We start from the raw sequence: 21,145 nt of genomic DNA on the forward strand, positions 1-21,145 counted from the left end.
ATTATAATATGATAAATATCATAAAAAGGGTGGATGTCAATAATTTAATGAAAAATCATGTTGTATGATAAAATTATAAATAATTTGTTCAGAAAACTTTCTCACTTGCAGTTACAGCCAGGGGCCGCCAGGGGGGGTGCTGCAGCACCCTAAGCACCCCCACTTCACGCGCCCCTGCCCTTACATTAACACAATAAACACAATGACTCAAACAATAGAAGCAGCAGACATGTTCTTTAAACCCATATTGTAATTATGTCATGTATAGCTACATCAGCTATCGTCATGATCTCTAATGTAACACTGATTAACATAACCAAAGTTCGAGGGTTAACAGTTCAATACACAAAACACAATCAAACATGGGCGATAGCAAAAATAAATAAAAATAATTTTGTTTCATAGCCCGTGTTCCTCCTTTCTCTTGCTGTTGTTCAGTTCCAGCATCTCTGAGCGTAGTCTCCACGAAAAGACCATTGCATTTCAAATACAAATATATAGGCCTAATTAGGCCTCTGCGCGCAATCTGTTTTCGCGGTGCCCGCGTTGCCCGGGCCGCGGTGCCCGGGCACCTTTAAGCAATATAAAACAAGTGTTAGGGGGGGGGGGCGGGGGGGCGCCAGAGGATGAGGGTGCCTCAAAAAAGGTTGAGAACCACTGGGTTAGGGTAAGGGTTAGGGTAGTAGCGGATTGGCCGTGGAGGGATTACATTGTAATGAGTTGAAACCCCCCTGTGTCGTTTGAAGATGCACAAGGACACCCTTTGCGTCAGCAGTTAACGCCAAAAGCCGCAGATTTTTCACGAACTCGGAGTGAGACTGCGTAGGTTGGATCGAAATCACCAAAACCACCGAGGCCGATCTCCAGTCTGCCTTAGCTGCTTGCAGAAAGCTTTCCCCTCAGGAGTTTTTTTTAACCGTGAAGATATATTCAAATAAAATAATATTTCCTTAGAGAGAAAGATATAGAGAGACAGAGAGAGAGAGAGAGAGAGAGAGAGAGAGAGAGAGAGAGAGAGAGAGAGAGAGAGAGAGAGAGAGAGAGAGAGAGAGAGAGAGAGAGAGATGAACAATTTCCTCTCACACACACATATGAAACCATTCAAATACTATATTGAAAACCTCACACATAAATGCAGACTTGCGCACGCACTCACTCATGCACGCACGCTCGCTCACTTACTTACTCCCCCCCCCTCTCCTCTCAGACACCAAGCGATGTGATATCATCCAGCTGGCGGCCATCAGCGGTTTTATTTGATTACGCTCAATTTTCACTCATAAGTGTGTTAGGATTTCAGTGAAAATGGAAAGTGTTTGAAGAGGAAGGGATTTCAGTTGAATAAGAAGGCATTTCAGTTGAACAGGAAGAAAGTTGATCTTCCTGTTCAACTGAAACGTCTTCCTGTTCAACCAAAACGCCTTCTTATTCAACTGAAATGCCTTCCTGTTCAACTGAAATGCCTTCCTCTTCAAACGCCTTCTATTTTCACTGAAATCCTCACACACCTAAGTGAAAAACGTTCTATTTTCTTTGCCACATTTATTATGAAATAATCTTCAACATTTCTTAATTGAAAAGCATAATGAGGTGGCATTATTAGTCTGTCTATCATCATTTGCAAAAAGAATATTCACTTTTTATTATTTTGAACTCCACAGTAAATAGTGCTGTCCACTACTGGTAGGCTTAAAGGTATGGGGAGTACAGGTAGACTAACCAATGGCATAGGGCCATCCATTGACCTTTAATGAGACAATTAAAAAAGATTGGTTGGTTTTAAGCTGGGTTTATTAAACAACAATGCAAAATAGATCTAGCGGCTGCTAGAATGACCATCGAGCCACATAGCGTGGTTTGAGATTCCAATAATAGTACAGCTCCTGCAGAGCTGTAACGTCCTCCAATGCATCATGGGCATTGTAGCGTTTTCCCAGGAATTGGTCAGACAGATTCACTAGTGAATGGCTGCCTAACCTTGGATACAGCGTCTTACTGAGCGGTAAGGTGTCCAAGAATCTGGAGCCCAGCTGCTGGAAGTCCTCGTCGAGGGAACACCTGAATAGCGCCTTGTCCAGTACAGGTATGTCAAAGCGTCTGGCGTTGTGCGCGGCCAGCAGCACGGGCTGCTCTAAGGACCACAGGAAGTCAAGGAAGGAGGCCAGGGCCTCGTGCAAGATGGCGGTGTTCATAGCTCTACCGTTCTGGAAGAGTTTGCCATTATGGACCCTGAAGCCTGTGACCGCCGTGGCCCCTCTGTCGATGGCGACCTGAGGCATCATGTACATGTTGAAGGTGAGATCTCCGCTGATGGCCGCCAGCTGGATGATATCACATCGCTTGGTGTCTGAGAGGGGAGGGGAGGGGAGTGGGTGAGCGAGCGAGCGTGCGTGCGTGAGTGGAGTTCTAGGAGACGTTTTGAAAAGTATACGGTGATAATCTCTAATGTATTCAGAGGTGCAGGACATGTTATATCACAATAGGAGGCAGATTTCCATGCAGAGACAAGTTGTTGGTATACTATGTAATATACAAATAGATCTGAGTGGGCCAATGCGTGATTAAACTTTTGACAGATAAGTGATGAAAATGTGTCAGTGTGCAGTAGGCTTACCCAATCCCGTGGTCTCCAGGTCAAAGAACACCTGCAAAGGGTGAGAAAGAGCACATATAACAATATGTACAGAGCTGTGCTATAACAAGCATAGCTCTTGTGCTGCACGTGTCAAACATATTTACAACCTCTACTTTACTTCTCAATTCCAGCAAACATTTCCTCAAACTGCGTCGTCAACAAGTCCAACAGATGTTAAGTCACAACGTGACTTTATTTTGACCCTTTGCCGACGTGAGAACATTATCTTAAGGGAACAGGGATTTTGAGGAGTACTCGTTTTAACTTGTAACTGAATAAAGACACCTGTGATAAAGTGTAATTTATTTCTGAATTTTCTATTGAATTTCACCCATACTGTAAAATAGGATGTGGCTCAACTGCTTAACCCCTAGATCCTTTGGTTCATATCAAGGATAGCAATATTGGGCTAGATAAAGCCACTGGAACCTTTTACCCCTTGATTTACCTTTCTAGGCACATTTAATTTCCAATATGGACAAGGTTGCTGAATAAAATATTTGCCTGTGATCCTCACACAATTCTAACCACACGCACATCCAAACATTGACATGTATTTGCAATGCACATATCCACGGTTAAGGACTAGTGTATATTATTTTACACAGTGGCAAAATTCGACACACCCTATTCTCTCTGTCTCATGAAAGGCCTCTCATTCTCAAAGTCCTGTGCCAGATTTTTGTCCCAGTCCATCCCTGTATATTAGTACACTATTCAGTTCGCCTTCAGCGAATAATTATTAATTAGCCCCTATTGGCCTTATAGGTCTAGGCCTACATGATAGCATATTGCGTCTGGAATAATAACACTTTTCAATAACACACATTCATGTGTAAAACATACGGTTCACACACATGTTACACAGTTATATCATTGTTCAATTAAACACTGTTTATTCAGTTAACTGCAAAACAAGATTTCCTCGAAATCACCATTTCCCTAGGCCTATATATTGTGGCGAGCAGCGCGAGAAGGACTAGACGGGACACACACACATGCGCGGATGGCGGTTGCAACCGCGGACTCCGCGGTTGCAACCGCGGATCGGGCGGGTGACGTGACAAAATTTTTTTTTTTAATTAAATTCGGGCGGTTGGCGGTTTAACCAACGAAATTCAAAAAAATATATACACATTGTTAAATGTCGTTACCTACTTCCAAGCACATTTTGAAATAATCCAATTCTCATCAGGCAGTAAATTGGCCTCTCTGTCTCTATCACACACACACACACACACACACACACACACACACACACACACACACACACACACACACACACACACACACACACACACACACACACACACACACACACACACACACACACACACACTCTCTAACGGAAGCAAAAAAGTTTAAATTAAGTGACGATCCGTCCCATGTCGCATCTCCACAAACCTGCAAGTTATGAGACAGCTGTCAGTATTGGAAGAAGCTTTAACGTCTCGTAGATTAAACTGCCTGGGTTATTTTGTTTCGTATAAGTTATATTTTAAAACAGCCATTGTAGCCTACCAATCGTGGAATATGTAATTTCAAAGAGATGATGGAGTGATTTGACTCAGAAGTGACATCAGGCATTGGCAGCGCGAGATGTGCAGAACAAGTTAAACTTCTAGCTCAGTAACATCAACGCCTAAGAAATAAGGTAAGAAAAATAGTCGGAAAACTTTGATTTGCAAGGCAGGCCGGCAAGTGTTGGGCTTGTTACAGTAGCCTATATAGCCTTCAATGCGGTGAAATTTCGGATTTAATAGGCTCGAGTCGGAGTTTCCTTAAAAGGCTATCTTTTTTATATATATCTTTATATTACCATATTAAAATGGTGTACCAAATTGCGTTTTATTACAATGATAAAAAAGTGTAGGCCTACTAGCCTATGGTAAGGTCAGGTTTGCCGATGTGCTTGGCTATTTTAAAGTTTCTCCCTGTGCATCGATCGGAGACAGACGTCACTTCACTGATAATATTCTGGGGATAGGCTACAACATAGCCAATAGGCTTTCATACTAGGGACTTTATCCTTTAAATATCTTTGCGGCATTGGATCAGTCTCCTTTCAAGAACAGGCAAGAACTTTCTAGCCTCGCGTCAGCAGCGCATATACCTAAAAACAACAGGCGGATGGCGGGCGGGTGCGGTTTTGAAAATTGGTCAAAAAATTTGTTGCGGATGGATGGCGGGCGGATCAAGCGTTTTGTGATGCGGTTGCGGATGAAATAATAGCCCATCCGCGCATCTGTAACACACACACACACACACACACACACACACACACACACACACACACACACACACACACACACACACACACACACACACACACACACACACACACACACACACACACACACACACACACACACACACACACACACACACACACGACACGCCAAAACACACTCAAAATTACTAACCAACATAAACGTCTCGGTGACGGTGTCGGGAACAACAACACAGTAACAGCAACGCTAACCCACCCATAGCGATAAACAAACCCCACACAATGTCTCCTCCGCAAAGGACATAGGAGGGCGCCAAAGGTCCAACTCGCGATGGTCCATACACCCCCCCCCCCCCCAGGATCCCTTGCGGCACCCTGAACACCAATATGTTTTCATGTCAGCAAATGGTCGAAATAAATTCACGTTGTGACTCGGCGAATTGTTGGATGCAGAAATGTTTGCCGTGAGTGTTTATTCGGTTACATCACTCTAAAATAAGTTTTCCTTGAAGTCACCATTCCTCTAAGAACTATATCTCATGTAGGCTACGCCCTCTAAGCGCACGGGACAAGCCCAGGCGAAGCCTAGACGGCGTAGCGTGCAACATAGAACTAGAGGTTAATAAAAAGTAACTATCAAATGCTCGAAACGGCAAATGTTTGAAATTAAGTCACGTGGTGACTTGATGACTACTGGACTTGTTGGGCTCGACGCACGTGGAGTAAATGTTTGCTGGGATAACAATTGGACTGTGTAATCGAAATTATAAGTCATTCAGGAAAAAAACTACTTTAGAAAGTCTGTAAACAACTGAGATTAAATTACACTTCAACTGTTACAATACACATTCGATTAACTATGTTCGTTTGTAAAATATAGGTCGGTATACATTACCACTGACTGCATATCGGCAAATGGGCAGGAATTCCCTGGAAAAAAAAAAGGCAAATGTGAGGGCGGAAGTCAATGCAACTGTTCTTTTAACTGAATTAGAATAATATTAGGTATCAAGGGTTGTCGCGGGTACGCCCTGCGTGTTGGCTCCACTGTAAAGTTTGCAGAGGCGGGATCAATAGTATTCATGAGAATATCGTAAGAGAAGAACAACTATCTTGGAAAGTGTAAAGAAAGAAAAAAGGGCGGAGGCGGACCGACCCAGAGGTAATAAAATCAGCGGAGAGGAGGCTGGGGGTCGGTTTAGCTCAGGAAGTAGACGGTGTCTTGCAACTGAAAGGTTGTTAGTTCGATCCCCATCTCCTCCTAGCCGAGTGTTGATATGTCCCTGAGCAAGTTACATGGTGATCACAAGATTCAGGAATAATTATCTAGAATCTAAAACATGAGCAATTAGTGTTAAAAATTGTCTGCAAACCACACTCCACAGGAGTCAATGGGTTCAATGGCGCCCGGGTAAAGTGACTCATCAAAAGAGGAGCGGACCCAACCCATGGACTCTGCGTGGATAGGTGGATGTTATTTTGGTGCTTGGACCTGACGAGGTCTAGGTGCCAAGATAACAACACAAATAAAATATTTTCTTAAGTAATAGACAATTTATTAAAAGTGATCTTATAATTTAGAAAAAACAATCGGCAATACTTAAAAATTAGACCAAATAAGTATGATAAAACGTTATCCAAATTTCTAATTCAGGTTATCCACAATGACGAATGTCATTTAAAATAAATAAGTAAAATAAAATAAGAAAGGATGTGTGTGTGAGCCTGTTCTCGTGTGTGTGTCGGGGCTGCCAAGGTAGGGGAGAATCCTCTCCTACTCAGAGTGATGGAGTACACAAGGGGATACACAAGCAAACTTCAGATAAAACAACATGGTTAATTAGTAAATGGAAACAATGTATCAATTCAGTGTTGAATAAACTAGATAAGGACAACGTAGAGGGTTTGGCTTTGGTATAGTAGTGAATCAAAATTTGGAAAACACTAAATGCAATCAATAGGTAGAATAAAAGGTTTAATTAGGTCGTCCAATTTAAATAGATAGTGAAGGGCAATCGGGTAGGATTATGAAGAGAATCGTGATTTTGAGTAACGGTCAAGACATGGAAATGGTATTTATCTCGGCCGGAATTTGGCAGTAATGGTGGGAAAAAATAACATCGAACATCGAACCCTTTTTTTTAAAAACGGTCCTATGTTCCCCGGTCTCATACAAAGAGGGGAACATAGGACCCTTTTTGGGAGAAGCGGGGAACATAGACACGCTCCCCTATCTACCATCGACATATTAATATTAACTACTAACCCTATTGATTTTGAAATCGACTTAGCCAAATGTTACCTTCTATGGTAATATAACCCAGAATACTAAAGTTATCTTGTAATATGCGTTTGTGTTCATTATCCAGGAATACTAAAGTTAGTAGGCCTATGGAATCATGTAGCAAAATTCAAATGGCAATGCAATTTGCAATTACATTATACAGTTGACAATTCATTGTGCAATTTTGTAATGTAATTTGTGGATACGTTATTCAAAGTGTATTTTACTTGACGTAAGTGACGTAGTTCCCGCCCAGACGCTGATTGGCTGATACGTTTGCCACTTTGCATATTGACTTTTTGGAAAACGTTATGGATTCCGTTTTGGAAAACTTTTTGGATTCCGTTTTGCCAAATCTTTTGCAAAGCGTTCGTTTTGCGGATATTGCAACACACGAAGCGTGGCGAAGTGGATTGCAATCACGGGGACGCTATAGCTTTTCAATTTGAATAAAGGAACTCAAAGAATTTGACAAAATGTTATTCTATTTGTATTGTTATAACTTTTGCAAATTGAATTGAGGATTGCATTGTCACTTTGCATATTAAAATACACTTTGAATAACGTGTTTGCAGATTGCATTTTAAAATTGCATGGTGAATTGTCAATTGCATAATGTAATGACATATTGAATTGCAAATTGCATTGCCATTTGAATTTTGCTACATATATGCTTCCATAAATGTGTACACATGGTCATCTTTTCTAACTTTATCTAAACTGAATACACATTAGCTTGCCCTGAATATGAGGCTATAAATTATACCAACGACATAACTTTACTCACTTTGGTTCATGTGTGGATCATCGGTCCACTGACACCAAGTCCCTCCGTGATGACTTTGCACGATCAAAATTCGATCTAAATAAATAAATAAATAAGACCCAGTCCCGTGTGCCGCTCGCACCCCCCCCCCCCCGACACCTTTTATCAGCTGAGGGCGTTTCCATGAGTCTCATCGTATTCGAACATGTGGTACTTGTTGATTAGCTCACGTTGTTATGGCAATGAACATGCCCTCAGCTGATAAAATAATGCCAGCGTTTTTTGTCCACTGAAAATTAGCCCCCATGTCAACTTCTTCTGCTCCTTGCACCTTATCATGCTCATCATGCTACGCAGCATTACAAGCCCCTGCCGACTAAAACATGAAGCAATTCAAGAAGAGGAATAGATAGTATCGCCTTGTGGTCAACTGTCATTTAATAGTCATCTGACAGATTATGTCAAGGTTATAAAATGATTATTATTATTATTAGCTGCTCATGTTACAACAAAGCTGGAAATCGTGGATTTTCTGATAAAGACTAGCAAGCATTTTTGACAGACAAAACAGCAGAAACTATGTTAAGTGTGCTTGTGCTGCCTTTTTGGATTTGTCAAACAGGAGACGCCCACCCACCAATCAGAGGTTAGAGATTCCTGCAGGAAGGTTGCGCTCGATTTCACTCGCCCATTCGTGCCTGTTTATTACAGCATCTATTCTCTCATTGCTTGTGTAAAAAAAAGGTAGAATATTAGATTTGAGGACGAAATGATAGGGTGGGCTAAGGCAAGTTTTGGGTGGGCTTGAGCCCACCCAAAAAGGTCTAGCTTCGCGACTGAACGTAAGCTAGCGAAAAGGGTATGGTATCCCAGGTATGGTATCCCATATCCATACCTGGGTATGGTATCCCAGGTAGGGTGGTATCCCACCCTACCTGGTGGGATACCAGCATCTGAAGGTTGTATAGGGTTTAAATGTGGTCGATAGGGTTTACATGCTTAAATGTGGTCGATAGGGTTTACATGTTTAAATGTGGTCGATAGTGTTTGAATGTGGTCGATAGTGTTTAAATGTGGTCGATAGTGTTTAAATGTGGTCGATAGTGTTTGAATGTGGTCGATAGTGTTTAATTATGGTCGATAGTGTTTAAATGTGGTCGATAGTGTTTGAATGTGGTCGATAGTGTTTAAATGTGGTCGATAGTGTTTGAATGTGGTCGATAGTGTTTAAATGTGGTCGATAGGGTTTAAATGTGGTCGATAGGGTTTAAATGTGGTCGATAGGGTTTACATGTGGTCCATAGTAGTGTTAAATGTTCTTTTCCCTCTCTCTCCACCTCATCCCTCACTCTCCACCTCAAGCTGGTGTGTGGTGAGCGTTCTGGCGCCGATTGGCTGCCGTGCATCACCCAAATGGGTGCTACATACTGGTGGTGGTTAGTGAGGTCCCCCCCCCCCTCCCCCTTCACTGTAGGCGTCTTTGAGTGTCTAGAAAAGCGCTAAATAAATTCAATGCATTATTATTTGCATTAAGACAGAAGTGAGTCGCCCAATATTGAGGGGAAAAACGGTCTGTCTAGTTACTGGACCAGATGAAATGAGACGGAGAGGTAATAAAGTCTGTCGGCACGATGACCTTGGAATTATTAAGTAAAGTGGCAACGGTTAGTCATAAAGCGTGAGAGATCGAATAGTCCCTAATCAGCGCTGATGGTTCGTCCAGAGCTTCGCCTCCGTGGAAGGTCTGCTTCAGAAGAAGATGAAGAGTCCCTGTGTGATACAGTCTTATGCTGTATCCTCCTCTCGATGAGGTGTGTGCGTTTGAGGTGTGTGTGGTTCTGTGTGTTTTTGCTTGACCTTGGCTCTCAGGCCCTGGTATATGCATGTGTATCTCTTGTGTTCCTCCTAACGGGGGAGAGCTCCTCGAAGTGTCTCCTGTGTGATAATTTAATGTGGCTCTCCCGTTCTTGAGGATGACTGGTGCATTGTCTGAGTGTCCACCATTTGCCTGGTTGGGAAATGGGGCCTTCGGCTCCGGCCTTGACCTGACTATATTATCATGTTTGTGTTATGTGTTCGTTGGGTTAGAGCAAGAGTTGACTATATTGTAATGTGCCTGCCATGTGATGTGCTCATCAGGCTAGGGTAGGAGTTAGCTATATTTGTAATGTACATGTGATGTACTCAGCAGGTTATTTTGCCCAACAAAAGCTTGTATGTCCTCAAAAAGCGTGATGTCCTCAACGCATTCAGAGGACACAGGATCAGTTAAGAGTTAAGTCGTTTATCTTGAATAACAGTCACAGGGATTGTCCAGTCAAATTCCTATACTTATTTGTATTTTCTTTATTTTACGTTTATTTGACAGGGACAATGCCCAATATATAATTGAGGCAGTTTATAGACACAAGGCTAATTTACATTATCTCTGTTGTCACATCTGTACATCTGTTGTTATGTTAATAAATGAAAAAACGAAAATCAAAGATAATAATTCCCTGGGTTGTATAAATGACTGAACAACAAAGCTTATTAATAACCGGTGTCACACTTCTCTTGGGGCACTAAGCCCAAAGAATATAGGATGTTAATTGTATTTTAATTTTTCTTTAATAATGTATTAATCACGGGACACAAACTGCATGATCCAGCCGTACGAACGTGCAAAATACCTGTTTTTTAATAGGTTTTACTCAACCCCCGCTCCCGTGAGCTCAGCAGGCCAGTCTGATGGGCCCCCCTCCTTCACCACCCTCATCCCTAACCCTGCCACTGCCATTGCCCTCCCCCTCCCCCCCCCCCCCTCTCCCTTCTTTCATCACATCCAGCCAGGTGAGACTGGAGCTATCAAAGCTCTGGAGGAACAAAGCAATGGGTCCAGATAACATCAACCGAACACTTGCAGGATTGTTCCAACACTTCTTCAACCTCTCTTTGAAGCTGAAGAAGGTTTCCCAGCTGTGGAAGACCTCCTGCATTGTTCCGGTGCCTAAGATAGCACCTCCCTGCTCTCTCAATGACTACAAACCAGTGCTGCTGATCTCGCACCTTTGAGAGACTGGTACTGCAACACCTTAGGCCCCAGGTGTGCGACTCCATGGAACCACTGCAGTTCCGTACCAAGCTCAACTCGGCGTGGACAACGCCATCATCTACCTGCTGCACAGGGCTTACTCACACCTGGAGAGGCCGGGGAACACAGTGAGAGTCATGTTCTTTGACTTTTCAAGTGCGTTCAACACCATCCAGCCTCTCCTGCTTGTGAAGAAGCTCTCAACGATGCGGGTGGACAACGACATGGTGGCCTTGATTGGAGACTACCTCTCCAGCAGGCCACGGTACGTGCGGCTGCAGAGCAGATGTGGTGATGAGCAACACCGGTGCACCGCGAGGAGCAGTACTTTCACCTTCTAACTTCACCATCTACACCTCTGACTTCACCATCAACTCGGGACGGTGCCGTCTACAGAAGATCTCGGATGACACCTCCATTGTGGGCTGCATCGGTGAGGACGAGTACAGGGTAGTGGTGGAGGGCTTCGTCAGATGGTCTGAGTAGAACCACCTCCAGCTCAACATCGGCAAGACCAAGGAGCTGGTGGTGGACTTCCGACCGAGCAGGAAGCCCCCAACCCCCATTACCATCCAGGGGGTTGAAGTAGAGACTGTGGACGCGTACAAATTCCTTTCAGTGCGCATGAACAATAAACTGGACTGGAAAGACAACACAGAGGCCCTCTATAGGAAGTGTCAGAGCAGACTCTTCTTCTTCAGGAGGCATAGGTCATTTGACATGTGTGGCAGGCTACTAAAGATATTCTATCAGTCTGTGGCAGCCAGCACACTGTGCTTTCCTGGGGCATGCTGGGGAGGAGGCATCAAGGCTGGGTGAGGAATGCTAGCTCTGTTGTAGGACTTGAACTGGACAGTCTGGAGGTAGTGGTGGAAAGAAGGTCTATTGCCCCAACACATTTCTCCTACGGGGGATTAATAAAGTTGTATCGTATCGTATCGTAATTGCAATTTTAAATATTTGTTTAGCAATACCGGTAGGCCCAGGTAGGAGGAAAACCACGTTGACTTGTTTTCATCTAATTTCCGACACTTTTATTTCCCTTGGGTCCAGTGGAGCTGAACACCACATATGTTATATCGATATGTAGGGGGGTGCACAGTGTGCACTCAACGAAAATGCACGCACGGAATTACACAAAAGTAACAATTCAAATGTGAGATCTAAATAATTTATGGAAATTATTTAAAATAGTGAGGTCAACTTGGGGACTACAGATGAAAAATAAGTTTGTATAACTAAATCTGGTACATTTACATGTCCTATGGACATGTCGATTAATGTACACTGTCCCTTTTAAATAAATAAAAATAAACTTTAAAAAGTCAGTAAACAACTAAAATCAAATAACACTTAAAGTTCCCAAGTAGGACTCAATTGGGACTGTAACAGTTCACGTAAGATAAAAAAATGGAAAACTGATGAAAAGAGATTTTAGAGGAGAAATATTAGGTTTTCTTATAAGGGATAGCTTAACTTTCATCTTTGTTAAACAGTGTAAAATGGCCTTTACGTAGCCTTTATGTAGCCATCCCCAGGAAGGACTTAATTTGTATTACTTATTTTAAAGAGCACAGCAGAGTGGGACGTTCACATATTAAAGGGCAGTATTTTACCCCTTTTTTTCTTCTAAATTGGGGACTTATTTTAGGCATAGATTACTATGTTGATGATTAAATCAAACAATATACCGGGTTTTAAAAAAAACCTCTTTAACACCCAACGTAAAGAACTGCGCCTATATTTGGGTTCATTGCGATGATGCTGCACCAGAGGCCCCCTTTCTTTCATTCAATATTTATGCGAATCACAAAAGCCATTGAGGTCGGACTCCAGTTTGCCTTTTTTTAATAAGCAGAAGCTTTACCCTCATGAATTCATTTTTTTTGGACAATCATCAATATTCAAATAAAAAATAAAATAAATTTTACACAAACTGCACCTCATACAAGGCCGTGTCCGTCCAAGATGGACGCCGAAAACGAGTTTCACCGCTCAAATTAAGGTCGGTAACTTCCGGCACAAATACGACAGAAGATAATGACCTGTCCAAACCGTGCCAATGATTAATAGTAGATAATGAATCGTACATAGGATAATATATCCATTTATAACAAGCTTTCTTTTTTGACCAATGTACACCCCGAAACATGATCATAAATAGTACTATATATGGTATATAAAAGACAAACAAATAACCAAAAGAAAGCAGAGCATGCCTCCTAGTAATCGGTACATTCATTTTTTTCATTTTTTGTTGTTGCAGAATGCCATGTGGACAGCGTAAACAAGCACAAACCACGTGTTCTTAAATAATAGCTTGTAATTCACAGAGAAAGAAATATCTTCCCAAATATTTTCTTAGGTTCGAAACACCATTATTCACAACAACCCCTTGAAAAGAAAAAAAACCTTTTGTTTTCAACAAACAAACACGTTTTATGTGTTGGTAGTGACTGCTCCCGTTAGATCATACATCACTATGTCTCTGTCCTTGTCCTTATGTGTTTAAAAGCGATCTTAGACGACATGCTAAAACCGAGAATAGCGCACTTTCCAAAGTAGTGGAAAGACGCTCTGTGGCCGACTAGTGGTCGACTGGCGCCATAGCGTCTCATCACTGCAAGCAAGATATACTGTAGCTATAGAAGGGGGTTGTAGCATCTGTACGTATTTATAGTCAAAAGCTTTGCATATAGCTGACATAGACTGGATATTAATCCCTTTAAATACTGTAAAGGGAGGGCGAGAGAGAGAATGAAAGAGTGTAACTAGTCCAAAAGGAGTTGATAGCATGTTAGCTAGATAGCTTTCCATTAGGAGTCCAGGCTGGTTACTACTATGTGATGTGACCAGAGAGACACAAAGTTTATGCTACTTTTCCCAGCAATCACCAGAAAGGAAGTGAATGCATTGGACAGTTATGGAACAAAATGGCAACACAAACAGAATAATATGGCTCAGAACACACCTGGTGTAACGCAGGTGTATGCGTGTGTGTTCCCATGCATAACTCTCTCTCTCACACACACACACACACACACACACACACACACACACACACACACACACACACACACACACACACACACACACACACACACACACACACACACACACACACACACACACACACACACACACACAACAATGAAAACATGGCATCTTCAACAATGATTGATCACCAAAATGACACCAAAAGTAAACAAATACCAAATAAAAAAATAAAAAGAACAGCCATAACAAAATGAGACCACTTTCAAGTCATAAACACATTAACACTGATATGTCTAAATCAATACGAGCGTCATGGCGGCCTCAGGGACAGCTCCCCGCTGCACTGAACGACACTGTGTATGGCTGATCGGTCGACTCTTCACATCAGGCCTCCCACAATGGCGGATGGGGGATGAGGCAACCTCATCTCTCAGAGATCACTGGTCATCAGTGGAAGCCACCTCCCATTTGGCCCCATGAACTGTAATTCAGGTACGAGGGGGGGGAACACAGCGGGAAGAAAAACACACAAAAAACGACAACAAAGAAAAGTGGACTTCCTTCCGAGAGGGCGAGAGAGAGAGGCAGAGAGAGAAAAACGGAAAGTGAGAGAGTGAGTGAGAGAGAGAGAGGGCGAGAGCGAGAGAGAGAGAGAAAGAAGGAGGTTAAGAAAGATGGAGAGAAACAGGGGTAATATTGATTTCGGACAACCCTTTCACACCAGGAGTTTCAGTCTATTTACATCTCCGCTTCCTTTGTAACATAACAACAAACAACAAACACCAATGATAATAATATTAACGTATATGACGCGGCCGAATGTATGGCGTCACATAAGCATCTCGATGTGACAGGGGGAGATGGGCGTGGCCTAATTCAGCGGGAATACTTGTGCGGCGGGCCCCGGATCAACCCCCCCCACCCGGTGCGTTGGTAACATAAAAAAAAAAAAAAGGATTATTTTTTGAGTTCTTTCTTAATGAACAGTATTGGCATGTGGCCAGTTCTGACTGGTTCCGCCGTGGTCCTTTCTCCTTTACCTTCGGTGTGTATCCAAACCCCCGGAGAGGAGAGGGGACAGGGAGAGGGGGGGGGGAGTGTGTCAACACCGGCCCCCCTCCCCCACAGCATACGGTCATCAGCAAAGCGCTCTTCCTCCCCTCCTCATCCTCTCTCCCATCCTCTTCCCCTCTCAGACCGGAGGCGCTCACACCATGAACTCGTTGCTGCCGTACAGAACCAGCTGATGCGGCGCCGAGCCAAAGTCCCCCGTCTCCCTGCGCTGCGCCTCGGTGGGGTCGCGCGGCGAGCTGCGGCTCAGCCGGAGCCGGTGGCGGATCTTGCTGCCCCTCTGGCCCATGGCCGCGCCCGCCGCGCCCAGGTCTGGCTCCGGGGCGCCCAGGGGGCACGAGGTCAGGAGGGGGCCCGAGGAGGAGGAGCGGAAGCGGTGGGGGAAGGGCTGGGAGGAGGAGGAAGAGGAGGTGGAGGAGAGAGAGGGCGGCAGGTGGTAGGAGGAGGAGAGCGCAGAGGCGGCGGCGGCGGCAGTGGTGGCCGGCGAGGAGGAGGAGGAGGAAGAGGAGGGGGAGGAGTCTGGCTGTCGCCGCTGAGTGCGTCGGCTTTTGGCCTCGGCCTTCCTGCAGAGGGGGGTCTCTCGCCCTGACGGAGAGAGAGAGAGAGAGGGAGAGAGCGTAGCGTTAGAGAGGGGGCGAGTTAAGAGGGAGTGAGTATGTGAGTACACTATGTTTCTGTTTATTCACATATTCAAGTATTTGATTGACACAGAGATAGGTTTGTTTTTTTTCCTCTGCACCTGGACACACCCCTAACCACACCCACCCCTAACCACACCCACCATGAGGGCCGGAGGTCGCCCCTTCCGTCTCCATGGCGATGTTCTCCGAGCTCTCCGCCGTGCCGATGGAGGCCTCAGACTCTGGGGTTTCATCGTCAGACGTCCGGGGCTCCAACGCCAGCATCTCGAAGGTCAGCTCCTCCCTACACATACACGCACACACACACCAACAAACACCAAGACAGACAGACAGAGGTAGATACACACAAAAAATTTGATTCGTGGATTTATCTCTTCTGTCGCAATATAATGGAAGGGTGGATATAAACAAAATAATACCCTTAAAACAATAGCGCTTTTTAGATTTCAACTTAAAAGTAGCTGCTTACAGGAATAGTATACCCTAAACTACTAATCTAGGGGCCGTAGTGGTTGGAAACAGGAACAGGAATCAAAATGTATGAGTCGTACTTCTCCTTCTGCAGGCTCTCGATCTGCGCCGTCAGTATCCTCTCCTCGTGCTGCAAGGCCGTTTGCTGCTGCTCGCTAAGTCCCGGCCCCTCTTCCACCTCCTCTCCCCCTCCTTCTTCTTCTCCTCCTCCCGCTTCTCCTGCAGTCCCTTCCTCCGCCTCCGGGGGCGCCCCCTTGGGGCTAAGGGGCGGCGAGGGGATGAGGCTGCTGCTGCTGCTACGCCGAATGCGCTCTTTGCTCTGTGGAGTGCGGAAAAGACGTGTGCAATTTCACACACACACACACACACACACACACACACACACACACACACACACACACACACACACACACACACAGACACACATCAACGAGAACACACAAAACAAACGCACACACAGACACGCGATGCATCAAAGTGTTGATCGACTTCCTATTTATGAATGCCTCATAACACTAGAAACCATGGGTGTGGGTCTGATGTCTGGAGCACACTGAGCTGGTAAAACCGCCTCAAGAGGAGTATGGTTGCCATGGAAACATACTTTTCAACATACACTTGAAAAGCATACTGCTCTGTGGAACTTTGACGCTGTGAAACCGATGCAAAAACCTAACAGTGATTAGTACAGGTTTCTGTAAGATGTGTGGGGGGAGGGGTAAGGTAAAGGACATGGGGAGGGACATAGAAAGGTTTCAGAATAATCCTCAAGAAGAGCTGGATCTTGCTGCACATGAAATGGTGACTGCATGTGTAATCATCCCAGAGCCTATTGGCCAAACATACTGCTGACTCAATCAGACACAGATGACATTTGCAGGGCTTTGATCTTACCAGGGAGCTCTTTATGTGCATGAGCCTGCTCTTGGCCTTGCTCTCAGCAAACTCCAGACTGCTGATGTCCTTGAGGCGAGCCGTGTACTTGCGCATCTGCTCGTTGATGATCAGCTCCACACACCTGCAGGGAGATAGCACTCATTCAGAACACTCCTTTGGAATCCTCCTTCTATTCATTCACGGTTTACACAGCTGGCACTCATTAAGAATGCTCGATAACAACACTCCTTTAGAGTGCTGAACACTCCTTTATAACGTTTGGTAAGAACACTCTTCTAGAACCCTCGTTAAGACCACTCCTTTAGAACGTGTGGGGGTGGGGGGGCTGGAAACATACGCTGTGGTCTTGCTGATGTCCTGGACACTCTGCAGAGGGTCAATAGTGTCCGGGCAGCGAAGGACGCACGGGGCAAACACGATGGCCAGGGCGTTGGCCGACATCCTGTTAGTGTCCTCCTGCAGAGCGATCCTGGACCACCAAACACACACACACACACACACACACACACACACACACACACACACACACACACACACACACACACACACACACACACACACACACACACACACACACACACACACACACACACAATATATTCATTTAGCCAGGGTGTTGATTCAGACAGTCAATGTTGATCAATGTTGACACACACCTTCGTTGATCAAGGCATGTCGAGTCATAAATACAATTTAGGTCCCACTTTAAAATGTGAACCCAAAATGCTTTTGGTAAATATCCGATAGCAACCAAACATTACAAATCAAACCACTGGGAAAGTATCAAATATTGGTGACAAAATCGTCAACTGTGGATCGGACCAAACACTTGAGATGTCCCTCGCCGTAGTTGCTATTACAAAAACATTTCATGAGGGTGTTGCCGGGGAGGTCAGCATGTGATTGGTCAGTCACTGCAGGCTCCAGACTCACCTGACCAGGTGGAAGATGAGGCGCTCCAGGGTGCTCAGGTGAGTCCTGCTGAGCTGGTCGATGATGGAGTACACGCCGTGGATCACATCCCTCCTCTCTGGCTGACCTGGAGCCGACAACACACCGCCCAGCAGGCTGTCAGACACACACCTCAGGGGACTCCGTCTCCACGAGGAGCTCTTACTGTTCAGTCATTCAGCGTTGACCACGGATTGACTTACAGCCAATCTTTTCTTAAGGTGCCATTAAGATAGTACAGTAGCAACAGTAGCAGAATTTCAACAAGAGGACAAAATATACATAAATAAAAATGTACAGAAGAGATATCGGTAGTATCGGTATGTACACAGCATGGGAAGCATCAATGCTAATGTAGTAGGGAGTTGTTCGGGGGTCAGGGGTCATCTTTCTTAAGGAGGCCTACAGGACACTGCGGACATCTGTGTTTAAATCAGGAACCCTTTCGGCTGGGAGACCCGCTGAACCCCAGACCACACGGCCCCCCCACACTGAAAAGCACAACGGGTCAACACCTGTAGGACTTCGACACAGAAGGTGGACATCTGAAAGGAAGAGCAGAGGCCAAGTGGACGCCTTACCCATAGCCCTGAGGAACTCCTCGTAGAGTTCAAAGGTCATGAGAGGGCTGGGCAGGTCGCGGAGCCACTGCTTGAGCACGCTGGCGATGACGTGGATGTTGTAGTCGTCCAGGTTCATGCTGCTCACATCTGGAACAGCAGAAACAGAGTTTAGTGTTGAAGGGGGTTTCCTGTATACCAGTAACCCAGTAAACCAGTTTCCTGTATACCAGTAACCCTTACAGACTCAGCATTATAAGCATAATAGGTCATAATAAAATGCTACATTTTGCATCAGATTCGAGCTTTATCGAAGTCTAAAGACTTAATCTTCTCATAAGCCTGATTTGTGAGACTATGGCCAAGGAAACAGGCTCAAGTTGACACATTGCTACACCCTACAGTTCATAGAAAGTACTACTACATTCAACGGTAACCCTGGGACTTGCATGAAAGTGTATTTCACATTTACATTCCTTATTTATAATTGTATGAGGTTAGAATGCTGTCCTTCCCACCTGTATCCAGCCCCTGGCGGAGCTCTTTGACCTTATTGGTGGAGCCAGACTTCCTGTAGATGCCTTCGGTGTAGAGGCCGTGCATCTCGATGTAGTTGATGAGCTTCTCCACCAGGTGGGGCACCGTGTGCTCCTCCCTGCTGAGGCGTGACAGCTCCACCCCAAACTGCCGCGACGACAGCTCCGGGTCGTACTGTTACATGGAATCAGAGACACACACACACACGCACATACGGACACAGACACACACACACATGGACACAGACACAGAAACAAATAGAAACACACACACACACACACGTAAAGATAAATGAGATGTTGTTACTAGATTATCTCCATGGACTTCCAAGCACTTAAACAACATTTTTTTTATTTTAAATAAAATAAAACAAATGATCATTAATAAATATTGATTCAAAAAGGTAACTAGGCATGAATATTAGTTAACATAATTGAAAATAGTGGAACCACATATTGTGCAAATTGGTGCTTCAACAACGGACAGTGTAGATGCATCAGCGCAGTGTACACCCGTCTGATCTCTAGGTTCTACATCCATAGCTACAACACGCTGAGAGTCCGGACGTCTCCTACCTTCTTGCTGCACTTGGTGGTCATCTTGGTGCAGCACTTCCTGTGGCAGGCGTAGCGGCAGACTGGAGAGCGGGGGAGAGGAGGAAGAGGTGAGCCAACCTCCGGTGCTCTGATCCCAGAGGATGCAGTACACTGTGTGGTGAGGACCAGCGCTGATTCCCAAGCTGCACGCTAATCCTTTCTACACCCCAAAATGGAGGGCGATGGCTTCCCGAGTACTTAAGTTTGATTAATGGAAGTCAAATGTAATTACTCAGACTCTTGGGCAAGAAGGTCGTTGCGTGTGTTTTGTGTGTATGTGAGTGTCTGAATGTGTATGTGCGAGTGCAATGTTTAGAGAATGGAAAAAGAGAAAATGGGGACGTAATGTGTGAGTGGGAGGAAGTTGGAGTTATGGCATGAGGGCCTCTGCAATTGAGTTAGAGGAACATTAGAACGAGTAGTGAGGGTGTGTGTGTGTGTGTGTGTGTGTGTGTGTGTGTGTGTGTGTGTGTGTGTGTGTGTGTGTGTGTGTGTGTGTCGTGTGTGTTGCTTCGGAATAGTAGGAAGCTTGAGACATTTGCTTTTTTCTCTGCATGTTGCTGGTGAACACAGGGCGGACTAAGAAGGCATCCGATTGGTAGAATGTATATTGAAGCAATATTTATCAATCCAATTGGCCATCTGTGTTTGGGTGTCTGTGTTGTTCGATTTTGTTGTGTGTGTGTGTGTGTCTGTATCATTGTGTTGTATGTGCTTGTGTGTGCGTGTTTATCATTGTGTTGTGTGTGTGTGTGTGTGTGTGTCTGTATCATTGTGTTGTATGTGCTTGTGTGTGTGTTTATCATTGTGTTGTGTGTGTGTGTGTGTGTGTGTGTGTGTGTGTGTGTGTGTGTGTGTGTGTGTGTGTCTGTATCATTGTGTTGTATGTGCTTGTGTGTATGTGTGTGTTTATCATTGTTTGTGTGTTTGTGTGTTTGTGTGTGTGTGTGTGTGTGTGTGTGTGTGTGTGTGTGTGTGTGTGTGTCTGTGCACACACTGCTCTTTACGTTTGCAGACACAGGCTCTGTCCATCATCCAGATGAGGGAGGAGCAGTATTCACAGTAGGTGGGGATGCTGTACTGGGTGGCCTTGAAGATGTGGCCATTGTGCTCCTCCACCTGTAGGAGGCAGCAGAGACGCTTACTGCGCAGCACTAATAAACATTCAACCATTGTTTTACATATATTACTTTATTTATGCATTACTTTATCATAAATCAACACCTTGAATCCCAAAATCATTGATCAAAAATATCATGCGGTTTTTTTATGCAATATTCAATGGCATACATATATTTTTTATAACCTGAATAATATTATTGTTGTAGTAAAAGTTGAAAAAGCTAGATAAAACACAGATAAAACTAATTTAAGACATTTTTCGTCCGAGAGAATATCCTCCCTTCAAAGCCAATCATATCGTATATCTTTAACCT

The 21,145-nt window shown here is 44.5% G+C and overlaps 2 protein-coding genes across 5 annotated transcripts in view; both read right to left on the bottom strand.

Moving 5' to 3' along the window:
* Positions 1 to 1,773: 1,773 nt before the first annotated feature.
* Positions 1,774 to 8,066, bottom strand: LOC115550714 (exonuclease DPD1, chloroplastic/mitochondrial). Of its 2 annotated transcripts, none has more exons than XM_030365988.1 (4): positions 7,937 to 8,066; positions 5,761 to 5,795; positions 2,615 to 2,645; positions 1,774 to 2,347 (listed from the first exon to the last, which is right to left on the bottom strand). In XM_030365988.1, the coding sequence occupies exons 1-4, from the start codon at positions 7,944 to 7,946 to the stop codon at positions 1,827 to 1,829; spliced, it is 597 nt and encodes a 198-aa protein (XP_030221848.1). In that variant the 5' UTR covers positions 7,947 to 8,066; the 3' UTR covers positions 1,774 to 1,826. The 2 variants fall into 2 exon arrangements, with proteins under 2 accessions (XP_030221848.1, XP_030221849.1); XM_030365989.1 differs by lacking the exon at positions 7,937 to 8,066 and adding an exon at positions 6,022 to 6,195.
* A 4,753-nt stretch (positions 8,067 to 12,819) lies between these two features.
* myo9ab (myosin IXAb) overlaps positions 12,820 to 21,145 on the bottom strand; it is a 97,983-nt gene continuing 89,657 nt past the window's right edge. For all 3 annotated transcript variants that reach the window (XM_030365983.1, XM_030365982.1, XM_030365984.1), the window contains 10 exons: positions 20,717 to 20,828; positions 19,689 to 19,750; positions 19,095 to 19,287; positions 18,598 to 18,726; positions 17,999 to 18,104; positions 17,403 to 17,534; positions 17,063 to 17,186; positions 16,249 to 16,487; positions 15,838 to 15,980; positions 12,820 to 15,641 (listed from right to left, as the gene is read on the bottom strand). In XM_030365983.1, the coding sequence (XP_030221843.1) occupies positions 15,193 to 15,641; positions 15,838 to 15,980; positions 16,249 to 16,487; positions 17,063 to 17,186; positions 17,403 to 17,534; positions 17,999 to 18,104; positions 18,598 to 18,726; positions 19,095 to 19,287; positions 19,689 to 19,750; positions 20,717 to 20,828 (1,689 nt within the window). In that variant the 3' untranslated portion in view covers positions 12,820 to 15,192. The remainder of the gene's footprint in view (positions 15,642 to 15,837; positions 15,981 to 16,248; positions 16,488 to 17,062; positions 17,187 to 17,402; positions 17,535 to 17,998; positions 18,105 to 18,597; positions 18,727 to 19,094; positions 19,288 to 19,688; positions 19,751 to 20,716; positions 20,829 to 21,145) is intronic.

The sequence above is a fragment of the Gadus morhua genome, chromosome 9 (assembly GCF_902167405.1).
Source record: "Gadus morhua chromosome 9, gadMor3.0, whole genome shotgun sequence".
In the NCBI taxonomy this organism is placed as follows: Eukaryota; Metazoa; Chordata; class Actinopteri; order Gadiformes; family Gadidae; genus Gadus; species Gadus morhua.